This window comes from Ambystoma mexicanum, chromosome 2q, assembly GCF_040938575.1.
Source record: "Ambystoma mexicanum isolate Mex_15411 chromosome 2q, UKY_AmexF1_1, whole genome shotgun sequence".
Lineage (NCBI taxonomy): Eukaryota > Metazoa > Chordata > Amphibia > Caudata > Ambystomatidae > Ambystoma > Ambystoma mexicanum.
This window is the reverse complement of record NC_090924.1, coordinates 1286713339-1286738028: the sequence shown is the minus strand read 5'-3', so window position 1 is coordinate 1286738028 and position 24690 is coordinate 1286713339. Positions and strand designations below refer to the sequence as shown.

General features: G+C 47.6%; 1 protein-coding gene across 3 annotated transcripts in view; it reads left to right on the top strand.

The window, feature by feature from the left end:
* DNAJC13 (DnaJ heat shock protein family (Hsp40) member C13) overlaps positions 1-24690 on the top strand; it is a 2820731-nt gene that overhangs the window by 629984 nt on the left and 2166057 nt on the right. For all 3 annotated transcript variants that reach the window (XM_069648714.1, XM_069648713.1, XM_069648715.1), the window contains exon 14: positions 488-595. In XM_069648714.1, the coding sequence (XP_069504815.1) occupies positions 488-595 (108 nt within the window). The remainder of the gene's footprint in view (positions 1-487; positions 596-24690) is intronic.

Sequence of the window (24690 nt, the reverse complement as noted above, 5' to 3'; positions counted from 1 at the left end):
CCACGCATGTCCTATTGGGCAAGGGTACAAAAATCACAGAAAATTGATGTTAACCTTATAAAATATGTTTTTGTTTCCACTCCACCTGTTCTTGAAAGCTTGGAAAGGCGAATTCAGAACAGCAAACCATTTTTTCCTAGCTTTTACAAGGAAAAAAACACAGGCTTCTTTGTACATCATTTTATTGCCATTTTCTGAAAAAACAAATTGCTCTTAAATGATTTTTTATCTCTCACCCCCATACATCAAACTAGGATTCCTCAGTGGCGTTATGACCGCCTACATGTGGGGAAAAAAGGGGCCAAATTTGTCCGAGATATCTTATGTAAAAAAAGGTTACAAGGGATTGAATGGCGTCATACCGATATCTCTGAAAAAGGGCTCAGCACTGGGAGGGAAAACCCTCAGCGGTTAAGGGCTGTGATGTTTCTTTGTTGATTGTGAGTGCTTAATCAGTTTGTAACTGAACAGCTTGTTTATTTTTCAGCCTATGCACGATGATTATGACTTGAGGCAAGAGCAATTGAACAAAGCTTCTCTTCTTTCATCCAAGAAGTTTCTGGAAAATTTATTGGATAAGTTTAATTCCCATGTGGTATGTTCTCTCCATTTAAGTTATTTATTAATAATACAAGGTCAGCTGCTTTTCAATAGAATGTTTTTTGGTTAAATTCCAGCTAAAGTGAGTGTTCATTTCCCACTAATGCTGTGTTTTTAAAAGAGGAAACTGAATGCTTGTGAACCTCGGGGTTCTTTCGTTGTAAATGTTTTAGCTTTCCTAGTCAGTAAATGGAAGCCATTTCAGAGGCAATCGGACCAACATACAAAGTGTTGGCTTCTATCACTAATGCTGCTGTAAAGGCGGTCCTTCTATAGTTACATCACTTTCCAAGCAACATACTTCCCAACTCCTTTCTCAGTTGGCGCTGGAAGCACGAATGCTGGTATTGGATGATCGCTGATTTGCTAAATGCATTAATACAGCAAAAACCCAACAAACGCCCAACAAACCTTTTGAATATCCCCCTTTCATTTTGCTCTCTCTAAATCACTTGTATTCTACTGCTATAAAACAAAGGCATCATTGCTGTGATATGGCACTCAGTTGGGATTGACTCGAGGTCAAATATAGTAGTTTCTTTGGAAGGTCCAACTATGTTTCATGCATTATAAAACTGTCTGCTGCATGTCAACCCAACCCCCTTATATTTTTGTCATATTTTGCAAAAATGACTCCTAGGATTTTCATCCATTCTCTCTTGTTGGTGGTTCCTCCTTTTAGCAATATTTCCCCTCCAGGATATTCCTTTCCATGCTATGCTCGTATGTTGCCTCCCCTCCTTCTTGCTGTGCACTTGCGCCCTTGACAAATTAACTTTCTAGCGTATTTCTGCTCATCAATACTAGTTAACATACTGGTTCTATTTTTATTAAAAATGAATTTACTGACTTTTCTTCCTGCTCCTTGCTTCAACCCTGGCTAATGAGAACGTTTTTCAAGAGAATAATGCATGTAGTGACACTGTTAATGACTTATTGTCCCATGATGACTGGCTCAGAGTATGCATGCTCATTCAGCAATGTTACATTGGCATATATGAATTCCCTGAACACCTTCCATCTACATGTAGGGCCAAAGACAGACAGTGGTACCTAGACCAGGGCTGTTGGATAGAGTTGAACCAACGACCAATGTAGTGCAGAGTACTGGCTAGTTAGTAGGAACAATATTTAAGACTGAGGCAACAGGAGGGAGGAATGGAAAGAAGACCAGCAAAGCGTTAACTGGAGTAATCATTAATACGTGGAGAGTGACGGGACGCTGGACTGAAGATGCAGCATGACCCTCCTATCCCCTGCATTTGGTTTTGTCAAATTGTATTGCCTTTATGTTGCCATTGGTGTGTTAGTGGCAGCATCATTACCAATGGGGCAGGATCCACTGAGAAATTAATGTGCAATGTTTTTGATTTCAATCTCATGGATGTGTGCCTCTGAACCATGGGGTTCTACGACAGTAGCTGCCTTGTGCCAAATATGATTGTGTGTTGGATAGTAATCCCCATTTACAAGATATGTAGTAGCGTTGTGAGATTTCTGTATTTGTAGGGCTGTGTGGCAGAAAAATGCACATATATTATTTTTATTTTGTTTTTAGTACACTGAGTACCTTACACAATTTAGAAAAAAAATATTCAGCAAGTTTAAATATAAATCGCAAGAATTTGAAATATCTCATACTCTGAAAACAAACCTAAAACAAACACACGTGTAATACAGTACTAGTCAATGTCAAATAATAGAAATACATAAACCTCTTGACAAAGAACTAAGAAAAAGATGCCAACAGTGAGTCCCCTTGATGATCTACATGCTGAAGATTTTCAAAAAGAATTTCGCCAGTGTGAGAGATATATAGGAGCCCATCATTAGTCTGTTCCATTAACTCTCACAGCACCTCTGGAGTACAGTGTACATAAGGACCCAGGAATTCAATCCTTAACTTGGTGCAACCAGTGCATTCAATAACGACATGCTAAAAGGATTCCAAGCCCTCAGCCTTGCATAATCTGCAATTTTAGTTATTTTGGAATTCCCAATTTTGGTCCTATTACTTCCAAAGTCGGTAGACCGTTTAGTCACATTTTTAGGAACCAAGTTCTTAAAGCTTTTGATGTAAATTTCTGAAGATACACTTTGCTGCCATTAGTGGGCGCATAATTAATGCTATTCTTAGCGTACAGCTTAAGCCTCAGCAGATCTTCTTGATCTGCAATCTTATGACATCTTCTGATTTTGTGTTTATTATGACCACACGAGAGTCCGTGACAAGTATTGTTATGGAGAATGCTCAATTCCCTTCTACCATGCAGACCCCCAGCACTTTTGCTGAAATTAAGGACTTTTAATTTTTAACCTGGAAAGAGTGAGACCCCCTTTTCCCATTCTCTCATGTATTTCTTCTGTGATTTGAACTGTTACTTTTTGGTTGTGGAGTCTGATAAACTCCAGAGGCATGATCTTTACATTGTGGCACACAGCACCTTCAGTGCAGTGACACAGGGAAGTCTTCCAGATTTTCCAAAGGTTTAAATACCTTCTCTTGTTGAAAGTGACATTGACTTTACTTATATTTTGTAATTTTCTAGACCCAGCACACACTAATCTTACAATAGGGTGCTGGAGGGGTTACTTAGTATCCCCTTTGTCTAGTTTGTCATGTAACAATTTTATGCTACCCTTTCTACAATTAATGGCTGTGGCAGTGATTTACTTTTAGCTACCGTGGTGTTTGTACTGTGGGCTGCGTTCGCATCTGCAGTAAGGCACCCTATTTGCTCTTTTGTCAAAATTGCTCCAGTCTTCTTTTTTTGCCATTTCTGGTTAGAATGGTCCTTCTTGAGATTTACTCGGCGCGCGAAACCAGGTTTGGTCCCTTTGTTCGATTTGTCTTTGGCAGGATTCACGAATGAAGCCCGCCCCTGGCTCCAGACTGTCTGGCAGGGGCAGGAAGTGAGGGAGGTGCCCGAAACTCCCTGTGCTTATGTTAGGCAGAATCCTGTGCAGTTCTCTTGGGGAATACTGCAAGAAGATTAAGACTACAGGAGTAAGCAGTAAACCCAATTGGTAGCAGTCTGCACCACCCAGATTTACCTGGTAGTTGTGGCTGAGCAGTCAGACTTCTCTCAAGAAGAGTTGGGCAGTATATAGAGTATACACAATAGGGCTATAAACACAGTAGAGCAAGCAAACACTGACCAGAGCTTGGTATCAAAAGTATATAATTATTTATTTTAAAACGGACTTTAGGAAATACACTAAGAACTAAAGATCAAAGCAAGTTCAAACACAATCAGAAAAGTATACACACCTCCCTTAATTATTACACGTCTAGGTCAAAACACCACTATTTGTAATAACAGATGTGAGCGCGTAACTTAGATGGCACTCCAATAATTAAATTAAAGGGAGAGAAAAAGGCAGGCCATGAAAATAAAACAGTTCCCAACACTTTTATAAGACCACAGCAAGTTAGTGAAGGCAGAGTCTACTGTAGAGCCAAAGTTCATAGGCCGGGCCCACTTTAAATGGAGCAAGGCGGAATGTGCCCAAGATCACACAGTTTAAAATGCACTGAAGTCTTTGCAGGAATGTTCAAAAGAGGTTGGTTTGATGCGAAAGGTAAAGTTAGAAGGTCTGGGTGCCAACCCAGTTGGAAAGCCAAGGATTTAAGGGTCACCTTTAGCGATCCGTAGAAAGGGAGGCCAGGTGGAACACAGTACCTTTTAAAAGTGAGGAAGCTCCAGCGGTGGCAGTTGTTCCTGGCAGCGGTTGCAGTTCGTTGTTTCGACCAGGGGAAGAGAAGATCTCGTCGAGGAGGAAACTTGGAGTCGTTGCACTGCCCAGGGAAGAGACCAGCTGCGGAGTTTGTTCGGTTAAAAGGTGCGTTCCTTTTATTTGCGGTCACAGTGGTGAAGCTTGGCTATCCGGCCGCTGGGGTGCTTGGCACTGGCGTTTCGACCAAGAGACGTCCTGGAAGGCGAATGGCGAACTGGTTGGTCCCACCAGCTCAAAGGGCTCTTACAGCAGAAGATCTTCTCTTGTCGTCGGGAAAGTGGTGAGGTCGTTGTTGCAGGGCTCCACCGGTGGTATCGTTGCAGATGGCTCCGATTCTCCCCTCTTCCGATTTCTTAGGTCCTGTGGCGACTTCTGAAGTTTCAGTTCCCAAAGCCCTGCTTTTATGCAGAAAAACCCCCATTCAACAGCCTAGCTGTCACTCATACATGCTAAGTGGTGAGCCGGGCGGCTCAACCCTGGGCCAATCAGAACACAATGCGATTTGGGTTGCTAAGGCAACACAGTCCAGGGTGCCCATTCCCCCACCCACACATCCTGTGGAACCCAGACAGAGTGGCACCATTTGGAGGGCTTCTGTGGAGAAGCCCGCCAAAAAGTGGAACAAAGGGCCCAACCTTGGTTGGAGTTAGAGACGGACACAAACACCATTTTGGAAAAGAGTTCTGGCGAAAAGACCCAACCGGTGATTTTATATTAAATAAATAAAACTTCGGTATCTTTAACATTGCACCAAAAAAGTGGTGCGTTTAAAACCAATGGAAAAATACCATATGAAATATTCCGGTGGAATATTTCGCGTGGTAACCACTGCCACCAGCCAGAAACTCGACAAGGGGGGACTGGACAGTGCCCCCTTGGAAACATACCCAGGAGCAATCTAACCCCTTCCAGTACTTCCACAATATGATGGTTTGTACTGGTTCTGTTCACAATTTTGGACTAGTAATGCCAATGGTGACTTACATGCCCTGGGAGACAGTAGTCAGTCCCAGGGTATGGAGTCTATGTTTGGGGATCACTATGACACCCTGTGGTACTGCACTGAGGGTGCTGTGTAACACATACACTAAAACAGATGATACCCTATGGAGTAAAAGACCCCATAGCCCATAAGCACACAATAAGTCAAAGACATAACTCAAATCATGCCTAGGAGTGGGAGGAAAAGAGTCTCACTCTTAGCAGGAGAAAAAAACGAACCCCAAAAATCCAGCAAAGCTGCTGGGGGACTCTCACTAGGTTTGGGAAATTAGCCTTATAAGAGAATTCTGCCAAACAGCTTAATCCCCTTGGGTATGGGAATGCACCCGAAGGTGATTGGCCGGCTGGCTGTCCGGCAAGGACAAGCCACTCTGCTGTGTGACAGCTAGATCTCCATTGGCTCCCTGTGGCCTCCCGGTTGGAATTGAAGGCTGCCTCTCTAGCCCATAGAACTTTACATGGTACTGCCCCATTCTATATTAAACCTTTTATGAGCTACCGAGGAAGCTGCACTCCTCTGCTTTGGCGCAGGTCAACATCACTAAATTCACTCTCTCCCGTTGTCTAGGCAGATTCTTTCCCATCAAGGCCGAACAAATCTGGAATGTCTTGCCTTTGGAGCTCAGGCTTGTAAAGGAATACAATCCCTTTAGCCAGTGATGGAAAACTAGCCTCTTCAACTAATGCTCTCAACAGGCATGCCTCTCTGAAATGGAACCCCCGCTGCTTCTGTTCCTCGTGCCCATGCTGGTCACCTGTCCCATATTATTTTGTTGCTGTTTCCTGTGTTTGTGCGCCCTGATGCCTGCGGGCTTCAGTGCCCTATAAATAAGGAAACTGATAATGGCCCTAGGCGCTCTGCATCACCGAATATGGATCCCCTCGAGGATGCTATTACATCTCCTGGCCCCACTATCGACTCGGACAGCAAAATGAGACCCAAGCCCAACTTTCAGTTCTGCAGTTCGCTATGGATGTGGTACTAAAAATGTGTGGTGAAATTCTGCATGAGGTTACCGCTTGGTCTAATAATTCTACCCCTAAATCAGATGAAGAGCTAGATAAAGTCATTGAGGCAGCGATTCCCTTTACCTCCGACTGCCTTAATCAACATGAAACGGCTGTACTTGAGGAGGCCACCAGCTTTGTTGAGGTGGATATTGTAGAAGATGAGTCAGTTGAGCTCCTCAGCGGTACTTGGACCATCTTTCTTACTCTAAAACAGCGCAGGAAAAAAGAGACTAATCAGGAACTCTACCCTATCGAATAGGGGCTCTGAGGCTGCAAACGGCACCGCAGGTAAAAATATGTTACAAGATGTCCGGTGGTGCAACAACAGAAAAAAATCAAACCGTAAATGAAAAAAGGCTCCCAAATTCAAAAGTACTTTAGCAGGCTGGGTCCTGAAAGACGGAGCCCAGGCTCCTTCGGCTGACATTGAGGAAAGCCAAGAAGAGAATGTGGTTCTGCCTACACCACCCTCCATCACTGCTAAAAAAAAAACCTGGGCCCTGGCTACAGCCTAAGGGGCCTTTGGCAGTAACTGCTGTTAGGGTGAATTCTCATTTCATGGCTAATTTCCCTTACCTAGTGAGTCCCTCGGCAGCTTTGCTGGTTCTCTGGAGTTATTTCTTTCCCCTGGGTAAGAGTGTGAGCTTTTCCCCCCACTCATACTTGTATTTTGCTATGTGTTTTTACCTGTTTTTATGATTGTGGTCTCTGGAGTACACCACTTTAGTAGCCCCCTTCTTTTCTGTGTCACACAGCACCCTTCGTGCAGTGACACCGGGTTGTCGTTCAGACTTCCCACCGACTCCATTTCTGAGGCTGACTACCGTCCCCCAGAAAAGGGTAAACTTACCATTAACTTTACTTGGTCAACTTAACCACAGATCCAGTACACACCATCTTACATGGAGTGCTGGAAAGGGTTACTCCTTAGCCCTTTTTATCTGTACCTCCTAGAGCATTGTTTCGCTCTTTTAACATTTAGACATGGCTGCTGGCAGTGGTATCTACCCTAAATTTCTACCGCGGTTATCTTATATAACCGTGGTAATATTGTAGGCTATTGTGTTAGCCTCAAACTTAAACCTGCTTGACCAAATGCTTTTTCTTTTGGCTCCGTGAGATGGTGACATACTCCTTGGAGTGGGGTATAGGCCGCTCCGGACCCACAGCGTTATAGGAACTTGCTTTCATCTCTGGATCGGTCTGCGTAAGAGCCCCGGACTGGGCTGTATCATTTTATCTTTCGGCGTCTGAGTCTTTGACCAAGGTTGCTGCTGCTGTCCCTGGGGCAGCCGCTCCGCCTCCCCCGGCGAGTGCTGCGGGGTCTGAGCAGTTGGGCCTCCGGCGAGCGTGGGTGCAAAATGGACTCGGCGTCCTCTAGGTGGCTGATTCTGCGCTGGGTTCCCTGGAACGTGAATTGGAGAGTGGAGGGGGAAAAGCCATCTGTAGCGAATTTTCTGGCTCTGTAGGAATAGTGTTAGGGGTCTAAGGGTCCTTCTTTTCTGTAAGGTTGTTAGAGAGGTCCTGGAAGATTTGCAGTGGGGAGCTCATGAACGAAAGTTCATCTTTGGTGCGGCTAATGGCCGAGATGGCCTCTTTAGTAGCGTAGAAATGGACCCTGGTAATTACGTCTGGGGGGCCGTCCGAATCCACCCCACGTCTTGGTCGTAGCCTGTGAGTACGGTCCAGGGTAAATTGGGTTTTATCCATGTTTGGAAGAAGAGCTTGAAAGAAATTGCCAATGTACTCTGGTAGCTCTTTGTCTAGGATGGTCGATGGGACTGCTCGGATGCGCAGGTTATTTCGTTGTGCCCTGTTTTCTAGGTGGTCTTGTTTAAATTCCATCACTTCATTCTTGTTCTGGAGAGCCAGGATCTCTCGTCTCATGTTTAGGATCGTGCGGTCGTGGCTCTGGGTCAGGTCCTCCACTTCGCCCAGTCTCTGTTCCGCCTCGGTCAGTCTTTGATCCGTCTGATCCATCCGCGTGGTAAGCTCTGACATACAAGATCGGCACTCCGCCTTGAAATCCTGCATGAAGGCCTTGATGTCTTCCTTAGTGGCTAGCTTTCCTTGCTCCTCAGGGGGTTTTTGTGGGGTTAATTTAGGGGGAGGGTCCGGCTTCTTCGTCCTGTCCGCTGCTAAGAGCATAGTGGAGATGTCCGTAGATTTGGCTGATTTCGTTGGCTTCGACATTGTGTCGGAATTAGGAGCTTTGGGCTGCAGTGACTGCAATGCTTAGGGATCTCGAGGTGAGGCTTACTGGACCAAGGGTGGGAGACTCAGGTGCCCAGGCAGAGCACCAGACGCAATGAGGATCACTAGGCCTTGCCTCTGTGGCGCTAGAAAGGGGGCCGAAGTGGCAGAGCAGCCCGTGTGGGATCCTGTAGGAGGATAGGTGGAACGTGTCAGGCTGGGGGGGCTTCGGGTCCGGGACTCAGGATCCAATATGGACAGCAGGAGTAGGCCGGGGCGCCCCAGGAAGTCCCAGAGACGGAAGGGGGGGGGGGGTCTCCAGCGGGGCACCAAGAGCTTTCTGGTCGGACGGCTGGCACCGTCGGGTCTTCTGGGCAGCAGCGGGTAGATAGAACCCAAGTCTTAAGAAGATTCCTACCTCATCAGGGCTTGCAGGGTCGGGCTCCGGAGCTGGAGAGAAGTAGATCAGTAGTTGCTCCTGCATAGGATCTTCAGGGATGTCAGTGGGCCTGGCTTATGGGAGGCCTGCCAAAGGAGAGTGGGCCGGGGCGCCCCTGGAAGGAGCCGGGCCGTCTGATGGAGGGGGGGTCGTCAGTATGGCCCCCGGGTCGTCTCTACTCCCGTGTCGGGATCCCTGAGTGGGGCGGCGGGGAGAATGGAGCCGGTGGCGGCAACTGCGGAATCCGGAGGGAGGCCGCACGGCTGCCAGTGAAGGCAGGACTGGAGGTTCCGGAGATGCAGTCTGAGCGTTGGTCGGGCCCTCCCTCGGAGCGAGGAGCGTCCGTCTCACCTCCGCTTCACCAGAGGCCCGTCGTTCACCATCACTCCAGGACCTCCGGCAGGGTGGCTCGGGGAGTCGGACGACCGCCGAGGCTCGGCGGATCCATTCCCGCTGACGATCCGGGAGAGCGGCTGCCTGATGCCCGCCAAGGGGGAAGTGATTGCTGGCCTCACCGCCGCTTCTGCTCGACTCCCCGGAAGGGAGCCGCCGTGGCCCCACGAAGCTGTGTGGGCAGCGGGACCAGTGAGCTGGGGGGAGGGGAGGCAGCTACACCGCTCCCGGGACTCCAGTTGACTCGTCTCGGGGACGGGGAGGAGGGGGCCACTTATTTGCTGCGGCGAGTGAGCCGGCAGCCTACGCCAGCCCGGTCCAGCCGCAGGGCATCCGATCCACGGCTCACTTTGTTCCGTCTTGGGGACGACGGAATAATTACTCCCCATTCGCCATCTTGGGAGCTGTGTCAGGAGGCAGGGGGCCTCGGAACAACGGGCCGAAACCGGGCTTCAGGGATGGTGATGTCGCCTCGCCAAGCAGCAGTCGACGCCTCAGAGATTCGCCTTGCTTATGAGCCGAGGCATGCCGCAAACCGACCCACTAAGGCTAATTTATTCATCATCGCCGCGGGTCTCGTACGGAGGCCATTACAGGAGCGGCTTCATCGTTCGCGCTCCAGGCCACGCCCCATTCTTGTGCATTTCTATTGCATAGTCCAAAATCACATTAATAGCGGCTTATTACATCAATTTTTTCTTCTATCAATCTTGAGACCCGTCATTTTGGCCAAATACAAAGCTGAAATACAGTGGAAATTGAACCTAAAGAAGTTATTTGTGTAGTCCCACCCACTTATTGTGGTAGAATACTGTTAGACATGTTCTGACCTATGTACCCAGTGCTTACTCCAAAAGTGGGCCATTTTTATCTCTCTCACAGGGAGCAGACATGAAGTCACTTTTTCACTAAAAGCAACACATCGATTTAAAGAAAAGTTTTCCATTCTACAGGTATATTGAGACCTGATTGTACCGTGTCTAATCTATGGACCCATCTTTGTTCCAATTGTTTTAAAGTCCCGTTCAAATCCCCTCCTCTTACAGTGGGTGCAAGTTTCTGAATGACAAACCATCTGAGTTCAGAGTCTTTGTTTTAGTCTGAAGAAATGGTCTACTAAAGGTTTGTCAGGAACATTATTCCTGATGCAGGAACAGTGTTCCGATATCCGCATTTTGATAGGACGGATGGTGTTGCCTACATATAAGACTGCAAGGGCATTCAATGATGTAGGTTACTCCCTTTGTGTTACAGTTCGTGTGTTCAAAAACTTTCTTCTGTAAGGTTAGGGTACACACCACACATTTGCCACATTTGTAGTGCCCAACAAAGTGTTTTCTACTGGAGGGGCTGGTTCCAGAAAAGTGTGCACTAAGGCATCTTTGAGGTTCTTATTCTTTTTGAAGGCAAAACACAGGAATTTACTCAGTGTACCTGTTTGTTTTGCCAGGTGCCAGATTTTTTTGACAGTTTTCTGAATGATGTCACTTAATGGACTAAACGTGGTGACACAAACTATTCTGTCCATTGTTTTTTTCGGTTTTGTTTCAAGACAAATGTCTCTTGGGGTGTGTGTCACTCCTTTCCTCGCGTCGGATTGCCTTTCTTGGAAATCCTCTTTCTGTTAGTCTGGTGTTTAGGTCTTCTGCGTGTGTTTTGAATTTTTCAACATCTGTGCAGTTTCGTCGAATTCACAAAAATGTTCCATAGGGTAAGTTATATTTCAGGCCATGGGGATGATAACTCTGAAAATGGAGCAGACTATTCCTGTCTGATGGCTTCTGGTATAGTTCAATGATGATCCCATTGTATGGTGAAGTGGATGTGGGGATCACGTTGGTTTATCCATTGATGAAAATCCTGTAGTCTGCTGGGTGTCCCATTCCAAATCAGGATGACATCTATATACCGCTTCCAGAGACCGATGTTGTTCAGAAATGGATTCTCATCCAGAAGACGTTTTGCTTTTCGTATTGCGCCATAAAAAGATTTGCAATATCGGTGGCAAATGTAGCACCCATGCTCAACCCTTGGATTTGCTTGTAAATCTGTTTGTTGAATAGGAAGAAATTCTCGGACATAGCGAGTCTGGTACATTCCAGGATGTACTCAGTGGGTGTCGAAAAATCAGTTCTCTGGTTTAATACACCACTGATGGCTTCCAGGCCTTCTGCTTGTGGAATAGAGGTACAGAGAGCCCCAACATCCATAGTAACTAAAAGGCGGTCTTCTCTCAGGTGAACCAGATTAAGTAGATTTATGGTACTGGTGGTATCTTTTAAATATGAAGGCATCTGAATCACAAAGGGTTTAAGAAAAAAATCTGTATATAATGACAAAGGTTCTAGCAAAGAGTCACAAGCGGACACTATGGGTCAAGATCAATACAAGTAATTTATGTAACAAGCTGTGATTAATCTGTTTTTCAACTACACAACATAACACACAAGAATGCGATCTGTAGAAATAATTGATGCAATTTGTACATGTTTATAATGAAACACAGCGGACAGGAATCGCAACCTGTGGGCCATTCCAACTTAGTTCTCAAAGTTCTGTAAACATTTCGAGGGGTCATACATTTTGATTGTTGTTTTCAAAAACTGTGGAAATACGCTGATAATTGTATTCTGCATACATTGTGCCCCCTAGCACTTCTATTTTTGTTTGTTGCACTGAGGGATGACTTGTGCCGCATCTCTGTCCCTCATACATACTTGAGGTACCTCACACACCATCAGGGCTGCAGCCAGCCCCCTCTGACCGTAAGCCAGCCTCAGTAAAATTACTGATTTGGCCTCGGTCCGTGTTCCTGTCACCATGGGAACGAGCACCAACACGTCTGAATTATATCAACCCAGCAGGCATTCTATTTAACACCAGGCGCTGTTTTAGCCTGTGTGACTCAGCCACCCGGAGTACCATTTACCCACTGGATGCGGTCCGGTTTTTCCCCCAAAACCGCTGCCATGACAACGGACTCCTACTCTTTGTTGCTAATAAAACTCTAAATTATTGGATGTACCTTCGGTGCTCCGATAATTATTTTAAATAAGGATTTGCACCTTACAGACCCTGTTTTCAGCTCTAATTGATCTGCCGTCAGCATACAACATTCCAAAATGGCTGACCCTACTTAGAGCACTCGCTCCTAGCAACGGCGTCCTCATTGCTGGGATACCGAGCAAAGCCCTTTCCATGTACCTCGCGCTCCCTGTGTCCAGAGCAGATCGCGCAGGCTGTCCCTTTTCAGCGCTCGATAGCCATAAACAGGTATGTCAAGTAACCTCAATACTAATACGCATTCGGTGCATACACCCCGATAGACCCCGATTTGTTCATATTTCTATCTAGGGCAAGTTTTTTTCCGAACCCAATTCGGCCTTTTGAAAGCAATCAATAAGTATGCACAGCGGCTACCGCAAGATAGGTAAGCCTGCTTTCCATATCAATTGTAACTTACACAATGTTGTGTTCCTTTTAACAAGGAGTTATCTTAGCTCCATTAAAACCTTGTGATGTTGCCCTGTTCTTTCAAATTCTCATCCAGGACACATCCTTTGAAATAATACGCTGCTTTACCCAGTGGATCACCTGCAATAGGCGCCCATTGTGACACTTACCCATTGGCACATTCGGCCTCGGGACCACAATACCTACGGCTTAATTTCTACTCCCGTAGGTAGGTGATGTCCATTTACTAGACATCCTGTGATTCATTCACTTCTTGTTCTTGGAGCTTCCCCTCACCACACCTCTTTACTCCTGCAGCACCTCTGAACATCCAGACTATACAGTCTTCTCCTGTCCTGACGACGGCCCCAACACCAATAGGCTCACCAGAGCCCCTACACGGGGCCGAAACACCGGGTGTAGACAGAATCTTCTTCAAAGCACAGTGTTATCAACTGTGACTGTTGAATGCTAACTCATGTATTAGAGACTTGCTCTTTTCACTTGTTCACCTGTTTTTGACCCCTGTCGTCGTCCCCACGGGAGAGCGACAGTAGCCTTTGTATTATGTCCACCATATAGAATATTGAACAAGAATACTAACTTGTTCGTTGTTTTATGATGCAAACTGTTGTTGCTTATGTTCCCTGTAATGAATGATGTTCAGTATTATGTCAAAACTACATAAAAACATCAAAAACTATTTATAAAATGCCTTTTTCTTTTTAAATCGAGGTGTTTGTTTCTCTACTTGTTTGTAATTTGATGTGCAAATGCTCTAAATGAGCAGTAAGGGGTGAAGTTCCTGATAGAATTGTTGTTTTTCCAACCCTTTCACTTGTGTTTCATAAACTAATTCCCTCCTGGGCAGAATAGGGTTGATCCTCCAGGAGCCCTTTTCTTAAATTTATTTGGAAAGTGGGACAAATCTATGATGGTACTTCCTTACTCAGTTTCGACATTCCTTAGATTTAAGTATAAGCTGCGTCAGTTCGAAATCTGCCGTTATCGCGTGCTTTGTGAGATGTTTGAACTATTGTTTGATCCTTTGAACGCGACCTTGCTTGCAGTCCCCAATATATTACATGTATCTAGAAGTGGGCCCCTCTCAGCTTCTACTTTTTACAAACCTCTTGCACCGGCTGATATTACTTCTGCTTCGAAGGCGAGTAGAGACACATGGGCTCAGATTAGAGCATTGTTCTTTCATTTAGGGAATGGAATCGTATTTGCTCAGGACCTAGTAGGTATAACGTGGATCTAGACCTACGGTTTACACGGTTTGTGCATTGTATTTATTGGACTCTTTCAAAGATGAAGCGTTGTGACCTCTTGGATGATGATGATCTATGTTGGAATTGTAAGTCGGATGTTGGTACAGGTTTGTGTTTTGGTCTTGTGCAAAAAATTGTGGTTTCTGGGAAGCTGTGCTGCAGCGTATGGATCTTGTGTTGAATTTTCCATTCCCTTGAACTGTGGTGTTGTGCGTGTTGGGTCTGTTTCCTGTTAACCTCGGATTGTCCGCAGACTCCCCTTTTGGGCATACAGGGCATTGATGGTGACGAAGAAACAAATCCTAAAAGGTTGGAAACATGTGGCTAGACCTTCTGTTGATGACTGGTTGCATGATCTTTCTACTCTTTCAAGTAGGGAATGTGTTGCTTACCAGAGGCTCACAAAAACATAAACATTCTGCAGTTTGGAATGTTTTTAATGAATTGTATACTTGAGGATCCCCACCCTTTTTTTTTTCTTTTTTCTCGGTTTTGTTTTGACTCATCTATTTGTAAATATTGCTTGTTTATTGTTAAAGTTAAACTGACTCGGTTCTTTCTTACTTGTCTAGTTATTATTTGTACCTGTTTTGCTTTGGAAAAAGTTATGAGAGAAAAAAACATTTGGGAAAGTTTCCTAAAAGAAATCTTTCCAAATGCTTGCCGCCTCCACCCCCAACTAGGGACAGGCAGATCTAATACACCCCTGGAGGACCAGCTTGTTGTTCTTTCTGAATAGACCATCAGCATGGAAATGTTGTGCTTCTGGCCTATGTTCTATAGTGAAGTCAAAGTCCAAAGGTTTATGGCCCACCTGAGCCACTTGGGATTCTCTCCCATAAAACATATAGGACATTTCCTGCCTTTGTCATTTAATTGTGAAAGGACAGCACCTATCGTTGTCAGAGGCATCTGTCTGCACAAAGGGTATCTGGTAATCTGGTGCCCTGAGAACAGGGGCGTAACAAAGGGAATCCTTCAGGACTTGGAAGGCTTTCTCACACTCTGCAGGCCAAGAAATGTTCTTAGGTTTCTTTGGAGTAGTGAGGGCAGTCGGATGGGCCGCTATGGTGTCAGTTGTGAGGGGACCGTAATGTGACGCAGAGAACTGTTTTATTTATGAAAGTATGCCATTTTATTCTTAACATATTCAAAAAAGCCTCTCCTTCCCTACTCTGGTTTCCCATGCATAACCAAAGCTAAGGGAATACACTTAAACATAGGAATACTGGCCCTCACACTAAACAACAAACATACAAAGAAAATATATGGCAATACATCTTGACATGAACACCATTCACAGTTCCTAAATGATCTAATGTCCTGGGTAATTTCCCTTCCCCAGGATTCAAAGTCACTTCTGCAAATGTTAAACCAGAGAAAGAAAATGCCTTGCATCGGTTCATGATGTTTCAGAATAAAGGTTCATTCAAATTAAGTTCCACTGGCACCACATCTCTTCTCGTGGGTCAAATATCCACTTTCCACTTCTAACTGAAATAGCACCAATGGTAATTCTGGTCAAAATGCTTTATCAACACTTTAGGAAGATTTGCCACAGTTCAAAAGAAAATGTAACATCCACAATGTGAGCAATATACTGTTCTTGATCAACAGCTAGGACTTATTTTAGTTAGTCTTTTAGCATACACAATGGTATTTGTCAGGATGACCTTTTAGCGGTGCTACTTTTCATTCAAAAAACACACTTCTACTGCAACGTTGCATCCACTGATGTATGCCACCACAGCTTCAGTATTCTGGAACTACTACCTACTACCACAGCTTCAATGATTTAGACTCTTAAATCGGTTTTGACGAAGTATTTTTTAAGTATACCTTAACACCTTCTGGTAGGCAAGGCATTCTACCTCTGAATAGCTCCTTTAAAAAAGGGGCAGCCTCTTTGCCTCTCGTCTATCTGCCACAATGGTACCTGTATTTGTATTTTAGACTTACTTGCCCCTCTTCTCCACAGTCTTTGGCATTACAGGTTGTATCTATTTCAAAATATTCTTAACAAACAGCCTGTTTCCTTTCCCTAGCTTTACCTGTACTGTTCTGCCCGGTATTACCCAGAAGCCTTGGTGCCACTCTCTTAGCTTCAAGTAATGCTTGCACACCTGTAACCTAGGCCAATTAATTGTTAGTAACCTTCCAGTACAGTTAGATTGCTTTTCCCACTTCAAGAAAGGTTGATATTGCTGTCAATATGGAGACTCTTGGCTTGGGCAATGCTTGTTCACTGCTTCAATGATGTACACACTTTGACTTCTCCTGCGGGAAAGATATGTGTTGTTATATAAAGAATAGAATACAGTCTTTAGAAATCCTAATTCAGCACATGCGACCACCCCTTGTAGTTTTCAGAAGTTAGACTTTGACAATAGATTGAATAAGATTAGGTATTCAGCAATGGTCTTGGCAACACTCCCTTTTTAATTGGCGATACGCAACCACTCCTTCAAATACTATCAGTCGTATAATGATGAACAATGGATGCAAGCAGTGTTCTTTTTCCGACACGAGTAAACAGCCTTTTCATACACACGCGCTTGCTACATTTTGCATTATTAAGGTACTTCAGATTAATAGTCCTAGAATTGTGAACAAGGGATGTAAGTATTGGTTTACTTCTATGCAAGTAAACTGCCTTTTCATTTACACGTGAATGCTAAATTTCCCATTGTTCAAGTACTTCAGATTTAATAAACCACTTCTATTCGCTTTACTCATACTCAAGTAAACGGGGGACTGCATACTGTTGCCAGTAATGTGCAAGCTTCACTCACAGGCTTCTTTAACGCTTGCTCTACAGGTCGCACTGCTTCTTCGAACTCCACCTCAACATGTGCTGCTCCTGACTGTGTAAGGACCCACACCCTTCCTCCGTGAAGGGGTCTCTTGTCCGTCCACACCTTTCTGGGGCCCCTTTGCTTCCAAAACCCACGTCTTTGTAGTTGCTCCCCGCCTTGGTGACGAGCACATTCAGAGAGCAGCAACTATGGCCATCATACTCACGTGGGGAAAGACGGCTCTGCTGCACGCCTTCCGCTGCGCAGCCTCTGCACTTCAGAGTTTGGGACAACAGGACCCTCTCAGAACACAAATGTGAAATCTGTTTCAACGTTCCGGCATCCCGCTTGTTTGCCCACTTCTGCTTGGTTTGATAGTCTTATGCATTCTTCTTTCTGCTACTACTACATGGCTTGCATTCCAGTCATAGTTCGAGCTCCCGCCTCTCATTCCTCCTGCCTGCACCTGAGTGTCCTTTTATGCCTCGCAGGTTCCCTCCGGTTTGGGCTGTTAGTCTCAAATGACTGATTTGTGCAACTGCATGCCTCCCCGGCCCTCGCTTTCGTCCCAGTACTCCTGGGACTTGTAGTCCCCTTCAACAAAGTTAGTTCTTTTAACTTCTGCAGTTTGGCAAACATTCATCAAAAGTGTGGGGTTACGTGGAACGTAAAACTGAGTTTTCCCAGTCTTCCTGGTCTGTTCTTGCCCATTTCCCCCCCCCCCCGCACCCCTGTGATCCTCCTTCAGTACAACGCCCCCAGGGTCAGGATCGGGAAGCCTCTGCCTTTCCCTGGCAACCTGAGGATCCCCCCCAGACCAGGTTCCTGGGAGGAATCATCACCGATTCATCACAGTCTGCCATAACATTTCTGGCATCCCCAATGAGGCCTAAAAACAAACCTCACTTGGGTTTGAGTAGTGTGGGTTGCCCAGTTTTGTACAGCCTGTACATTGCTGGGAAGAGGTTGAATCTTGCCCCCAGAAACATCATGCCCAAGGTAGACCACTGAACCCTGACCAATCTGGCTCTTGGAAGCCTATTTTTTTTTTTTTAAAAACCTTTTTATTTTCATTTAACAACCAACAAACACAAAAACAAATAAACAACAACTCTCTACACATTTGCTCTGGCACTTTCGAGTTTAAGTCCATAATGTTCGTTGTCTACTCGGGCCACGGCAGGCCTCCTTCTCGGTCGTGTTGTCTTCACACTGGCCTATGTACCCGACCTCCCCCACCCCCTGGGTGCGAGCGGGTCAGTGTCTCCTCCTCTGGGCCGCTTGAATCGCTCGTGCTGTCTCTGTTCCTGAACAGATCTTGTACGAGAGTGCTCCACTCCAGTACTCTGGCTCCGCTGTTACCGTCTCCCCTTTGCGTGGCTCTTGTCCAGACTGCTGTTTCTGCTATTGCCCACTTTTGTAAGTCTGCCCACCAGCCCTCTATCGTGGGTTCCACGCCATTGCAATGCAGCGCTTCGCCAGTAGTCATCAAATCTTTCATCTTTGTCACATGCTTCCTCTGCTTATCCCCTCTCAGGAACAGGCCCAGTACGTAGGACGCCGGTGACCAAGCATGCATATGGATTCCTGCTTTTAGCGCTCTTTCTTTTATCGTGTTCCAGAAATCCGTTATTCTCTGGCACGACCAGAACCTATGTACCATATCTGCTTGTTCTTCTTGGCAGCATGGGCAGCTCTGAGTTTGTCCGTCCCCCGTTTTCGACATCCTCTTGGGAGTTAGGTATGCTCTATGCACAATGTAGATTTGCAACTCCCTGAACCTTGCGTTCCTGGAGACTTTTTTCGCGTACTGGAGGGCTCTGTTCCATTCCTCATCTTTGAAAGGATGCTGAAGCTCCTCCTCCCATTTCGCTCGCGTGTTCAGTCTTTGTGTTGATGGTTCCCAACATTTGCTTGTAGAGCTTGGACACGGTGTGTCCCCCTTCCGAGACGTCCTACCACGCGTTCAGCGCACCTCCGGTGTCTTCCTCCTCTGGTAGGATCTCCCATCTCTTTCTTATTGCTTGAACCATGCTCTTATACAGTATGAATTGCCAATTGTGTACATCTTGCTCTTCTACCAGGGACTGGAAGTCCACCCATTGTCCATCTTGCCACAGATCTCCTATTTGGGCCACTCCTTTGTCTTCCCACTGTGTTCTGAACGTTGCTAAACTTGCGATTCGGGTGTCCACCAATCCCGCCAGGGGTATTTGCCCCGAGCAAGGGTCTCGCATGCCCTGTGCCTTCCACGCTCTTTTCCATAATGCTCGGCCCAGCTGGGACATATGAAGGTGGGCTTTGGCCCGGGCAGCGTACATCCATAGGAGTTCTCTTAGATAGTATTGCTGGTTGTCTGAAAGAGTATTGCGTCTATGGAGGTTTCCTCCCCCAGCCATCGCACCACAAATTGGAGTTGTGCCGCCAGATAGTATCGCTCAAGTCTGGGAGCTTGATGCCCCCCCCACTCGTAGCCCCTTTGTAGTGTACTCAGTGCTACCCTGTTTCTCCCCCCGCCCCACAGGAAGGTTCTTATCAAGGTGTGGAAGTGTTTGGGGATATTGGTAAAATAGTATAGTAGCCGGGGTAGGACCGTCGTCTTCAGAAGGGCCACTCGGCATATCATTCCCAATGGTAATGTCTTCCAGAACTTCATGGCAGTCTCAATTTTGTCCAGGGCCGCCTGTGTGTTGGCCATGTGTGTTTCAGTGGTGTCGTGGTTAATGTCTACCCCCAGGTATCTAAAGGTGATCGGGGTCCAAGTGAGGCCCAGGTGTGGTAGTTGATCTGATGCCACTGTTTGCAGGCTTGCCAGGGGGAACAGCGAGGATTCTTCCCTGTTAATGGTGATTCCTGATAGCCTGCCAACCGCTCCCAGCACCTCGAGCAGGTCCAGCAGGTGGGCGCGTGGATCTTGGACGTAGAGCAGTATGTCGTCTGCGTATATCGATATCTGGTGTATTTCCCTGTCTATCATGATGCCAGCGTACCTGTATTATGTTCTCTGGAAGGCCGCAAATGGCTCCAGGGCCAAAATATATAACATCAGGACAGCGGGCACCCTTGCTTCGTGCCCCGCGCTATGCCCCACTCCCCTGAAACGTGTCTGCCCATCTTAACCCTTGCTCTCTGGTCCTTGTATAGCAACTTTATCCAGTGTAGGAATCCCTGCCCTATCCCAAAGTGAGCGAGCGCCCCCAGGAGCCAGTCCCAGTTCACCAAATCAAATGCTTTGATCGCATCTAGTGAGGCCACGGCGCATTCCCCCTCCACTTGATTCATCCTGTCAATGACATTGTGGAGTCTCCGGAGATTCCATGCCGTGTTTCGCTCCGGTACGTACCCCGTTTGGTCCGTGTGGACCAGTGTGGGTATCACTCTTTTGAGTCGGTTAGCTAATGCTGCTGTTAGAATCTTGGAGTCTTGATTCATCAGGGAGATTGGTCTGTAGGACCCACGCTCAAGGGGTGGTTTCCCTGCTTTAAGTATTGGGACTATTATGGATTCTGACATACTGTTCGGGAGCCTCCCCCTCTCATATGCCTCCTCCAGCGTTTCCAGTAATCTTGGAGCTAAGCTATCTCTGTATTCCTTATCGAATTCCCCTGGTAACCCGTCGGGCCCTGGGGATTTTCCCATTGGTAACTGGGTTATGACTTCCCCCAGTTCCTCCACAGTGAGGGGGGCATCCAGCATTTGGGCCTGCTCCTCTGTCAGTTGTGGGAGCCTGATTTCCGAAAGGCGTCTTCTAGGTCTCCCTCTTCCACCTCTTGGACTTTGGTGTATAGTTTCTCGTAGAATTGCGAGACACCGCATTTATGCCCTCCTGGTACCTTATCAACTCCCCCTGGCTGTTTCGAATTGCATTTATCGGTTCCCTCCTAGTCTCCTGTTTAGTTAGCCAGGCTAGGAGTCTGCTGGGCTTGTCCCCTTCTGCATGCAGCTTCTGTATATATTTCCCGTAATCTAGGTGCCCTAGTCTCTCCCAGGCTGCTATACACTGTTGTCGCAGGGTGATGAGGCCTCCCTTTTCTCCTCTGTTCTCCTCTGCCTGTGCTTCAGCTCTCTCGATCTTCCTTCCTAGCTCCTCCAGCTGTACCAGGATTTCCTGTCTAAGACCTCCGGTCTTCCCCATCGCAGCTCCTCTAACCACCATCTTGAAAGCCTCCCAGGTCATTCCCGTGCTTTCCATGCTGCCCGTGTTATGCTCGAAATAGTCATCTATCGTGCTTTGGATATGTTCCTGAAATTCCCCATCCCACAGTGCCCTTAGTTTCCATGTGGGTATGGGGGCTCTCCTGTATGTGTGTGCCCATGTTACTCTCAGGGGGGCATGATCCGACAGGGTTTGTGCGTGTATGTGTGCCCCGGTAAATTCACCCAGTGTCTCTTTGCCCGTGAAAAGGTAGTCTATCCGGGTGAATGTCCCGTGCGGGGCGCTGTAATGTGTGTATCCCCTCTCTTTCTCGTGTACCTTTCTCCAGATGTCTTCTAGCTCGAACTGGTCCAGTATCTTCTGTAGTACCCGTGCTGGTGGCGCCGCTCTTTTATGTTTGTCGTCCAACCTGTCTAGTCGGGGGTCCAGTGTACAGTTCAGATCTCCAGCCCAAATGATCATGGCGTTCCTGTACAGGGCCAGTCGGGGTGTAAGTGACTTAAAGAACGCTGTTGCGTCGTGATTAGGGGCATAGGTGTTCACCAGGCAGACCTCCCGGTTCTCCAACATTCCATGGACGATCAGGACCCTGCCCTCAGTGACCTTTTCCTGGTTGATGAGTTGAAATGGGGTGCCCTGGGCAATCCAGGTCACCACCCCCCTTGTGTAGTTGGAGTATGTTGAGCTATACGTCTGGCCTCCCCATTTCTTGGCCGCCTTGGCTTGTTTTTCGGCCGTCAGATATGTCTCCTGTAATATTGCTATATGGGCTTTTGCTTTGTTTAACCAGGTGTAAACTCTTAGCCTCTTGACGTAGGCATTTAGCCCTCTGACGTTCCATGTAACAACATTTAGTTCATCTCGGCCCTTGTGGCGGTTGCCTTTAGTGGCCCTCTCGTTCCCATGGGCCTGCCCACTGTTATATCCTCTTGGTATGTCACTTTAGGGGGATCGGCTTTCCGCCCTCCCTCTGCTGTGCCTTTGGTGATTTGCGTGTCCTCCTTCTCTTGTGTTTTCGCCTGGCTCGGCTGATCCTGCGGCTACTGGGTTCAGTTTTTTGCTGGCTCTCTTCTTCAGTGTTTCCCGCTGGCTTCCCGTTTTGGGTGCGGCCATACGTGTCTTTCTTCCGTGCCTTTGCCGTATCTTCGCTGTCCATTATGTCTTCTCTCTCTCGTGCCTTCTCCTCGCAAACATAACCACACAGCTACTACTACTAAAAACAAACGCCCAGCCTCCCACCCCCTGCTCGGGCCCCACCACATTCCAGGTGTCACCCTTCTTTCCGCGGGCGCACTCGTTGCGGCGTAGTGTCTTAAAACTGACACTGCAAACATTGTCTCTACTTGGGGTCTCTACTGTGGGTCTTGGTGGTCCAGTTCCGGAGGTCTTGGGCTCCTGTTATGAACCGTTGATTTGGGCCTTTAGACTCTCGATCTGCTGATTGTTCTGCTAACTCTTGTTTCAACAGGGGTGTCCCTGAGTTCTTGTTCCCGCGAGGTATCATGGCATCTGGCGGTTAACTTGGGTAACTCTCGAGTTTCTCCTTGTCCAGTCTTGTTGAGCTTCTGGGTCATGTGTACAGTCCACATTCTCACTCCCTGTTTCGCTGGGGTATCTCTCTGTTCCTTTCATTCCCCTCCCTTGGCTGCGGGATCCCTTGCTGGTCCATCCACTCTTGAGCGTCCGCTGTAGTCTCGAAGATCTGTGTCCACCCATTGTGCAACACTTTAAGCTTGGACGGATATAACAGCATGGATTTCACACCCGCAGCCCGAAGGCGCTCTTTGGTAGGCCAGAACTGGGCTCACTGTCTTTGCACGAGCGCTATATAGTCCGGATATATGGTCACCCTGGCTCCATTTTGGGTTATCACCCCACCCTCCCTTAAAAATGTCAGAATTTTTTCCCTGTCTTTGAAATTCATGATCTTTGCGATCATAGGTCTCAGTGGCGCTCCCGGGCGGGGTTTTCTAGTTGGTGCTCTGTGTGCCCTCTCCACTACAAAGCCCTGAGGCAGAATTTCTGCACCCACCTCCTGGATCAGTAGGTTCTCAATGTAGTTTGTGGGGTCCCTGCCTTCCTCGCCCTCCGGCAGCCCCACAATACGTACATTATTGCGTCTGGCCCTGCCTTCCGCGTCCTCCGCCCTGCGTTCCAGTGTGCTGATCTGTTCCAGCGCCTCTGTCATTTGTGATTGGGAGGTGGTCACATTTGCGGTCTTACTCTGCACTTGTTGTTCCACCGTTGTCACCCTCTCTGCTAGGTTCCTTGTGTCGTGTCGGAGGAGCCCCACATCCACGATCACTGCGTCTAGCTTGCCTTCTATCGACGTCTTTAGCGCCTCTATGGCCTCCAGGATGCTGCCTTCCACTTGTCTGATCTCTCCCTGCGTGGCATATGGCACGGCCTTGTCTGCCCCTGTTGTCCCGGGCTACGGGTCTTCATTTTTATGGGTAAATGACTCCATGACCGTCTGTCTCCCCCTGCCACCCTTCTCTTTATCAGGCATGCCAGTTTCCGTTGCTCCGTGCCACTGTATGGATCTTGCCTGTGCGAAGTCTGTGCCTTCTCTTGGAGGTGTGTGCTTGCTGGCTCCTGTTAGGATAAGGCCCCTTTCACATTCCCCTACTTGTGCTTGTTCGTTAAGTGGCTACCCCCTGTTCTTCCTCGGTGTAGTCTGGCAACTGTGTCTATGCCGCTGTGCTGTCGTATGCGGCCACACAGGGGGAGCATTGTTGTCTTTTTGCCTTCACCGTGGGGGCCAGCCGGTGAGACCGTTGCTGGCAATTTCATCTGCTCTGGCGTGCTAGGTGGAAGCTAGCCATTTCTGGCCCGTCCTCTTCGCCCGTATTGTGGTTCGTGGCTTTGCTCCCTTCCTCCCCTTTTGGAAAGCTCCTTTAATGGCTTGGGTGCTGCTTGGGTGGGCTGTGTCCTCCCACGTTTATCCTGTAGCTCTCTGGTTGCCTCTAGGCCTGGGGTTGGGCTCTCCAGTTGTCCGTCTACCCTCAGGGTCTCCTGCTTGTCTCGCTGGGTCCCCCTGTGGGCCCTCTCGGGCGCTCTTCTGTTGGCCGCCGCCCATTTCTGCTACGCCTGTGTTCGCCGCCGGGTGGTCGGGGGAGGGTCTCCCCGGGTTTCTCCGCTGCTGCCGCCCGCGCATGCTCCAGCTGGGTTCCTTCGCTGCTGCTGTTGGTCTGCCGCATGCCGGGGTGCCTCGTCTGTGTACCGGGCCACGGGCGCTGCTGCTTGTTGTTTGCAGTTGCGGGTTCACGCACATCTGCCTGTCCCGGCTCGGCACGGCAGTGCGCTTCTCGCTCTCCGCCCTTGGCGAGGTGAGCTGGTCTGTCACTTCCCCGGACATGTCACTGATGTCTGCTGGGCTATTTGCTAGCTGTCCGCGCCCCCGGGGGCGATTGCTCAGCAGGCCACGTCTGCCATTTTGTGTGGCGGTTCCCGACACTTGCAATCTCCGTTCAGGCGTCCTCATCCTCCGATTTTCCTCGGGCTTTCGCTCGTGTGTGCCCCAAACCTTCCGATGCCTCCTCCTCGTTTTGTTTGTTCTTCCTTGCTTATTTTCGGCTCATTTCCAGGATCAATCGCCGGATCGAACGGGAGCTCTCAAGACCTGCTCACGCTCGC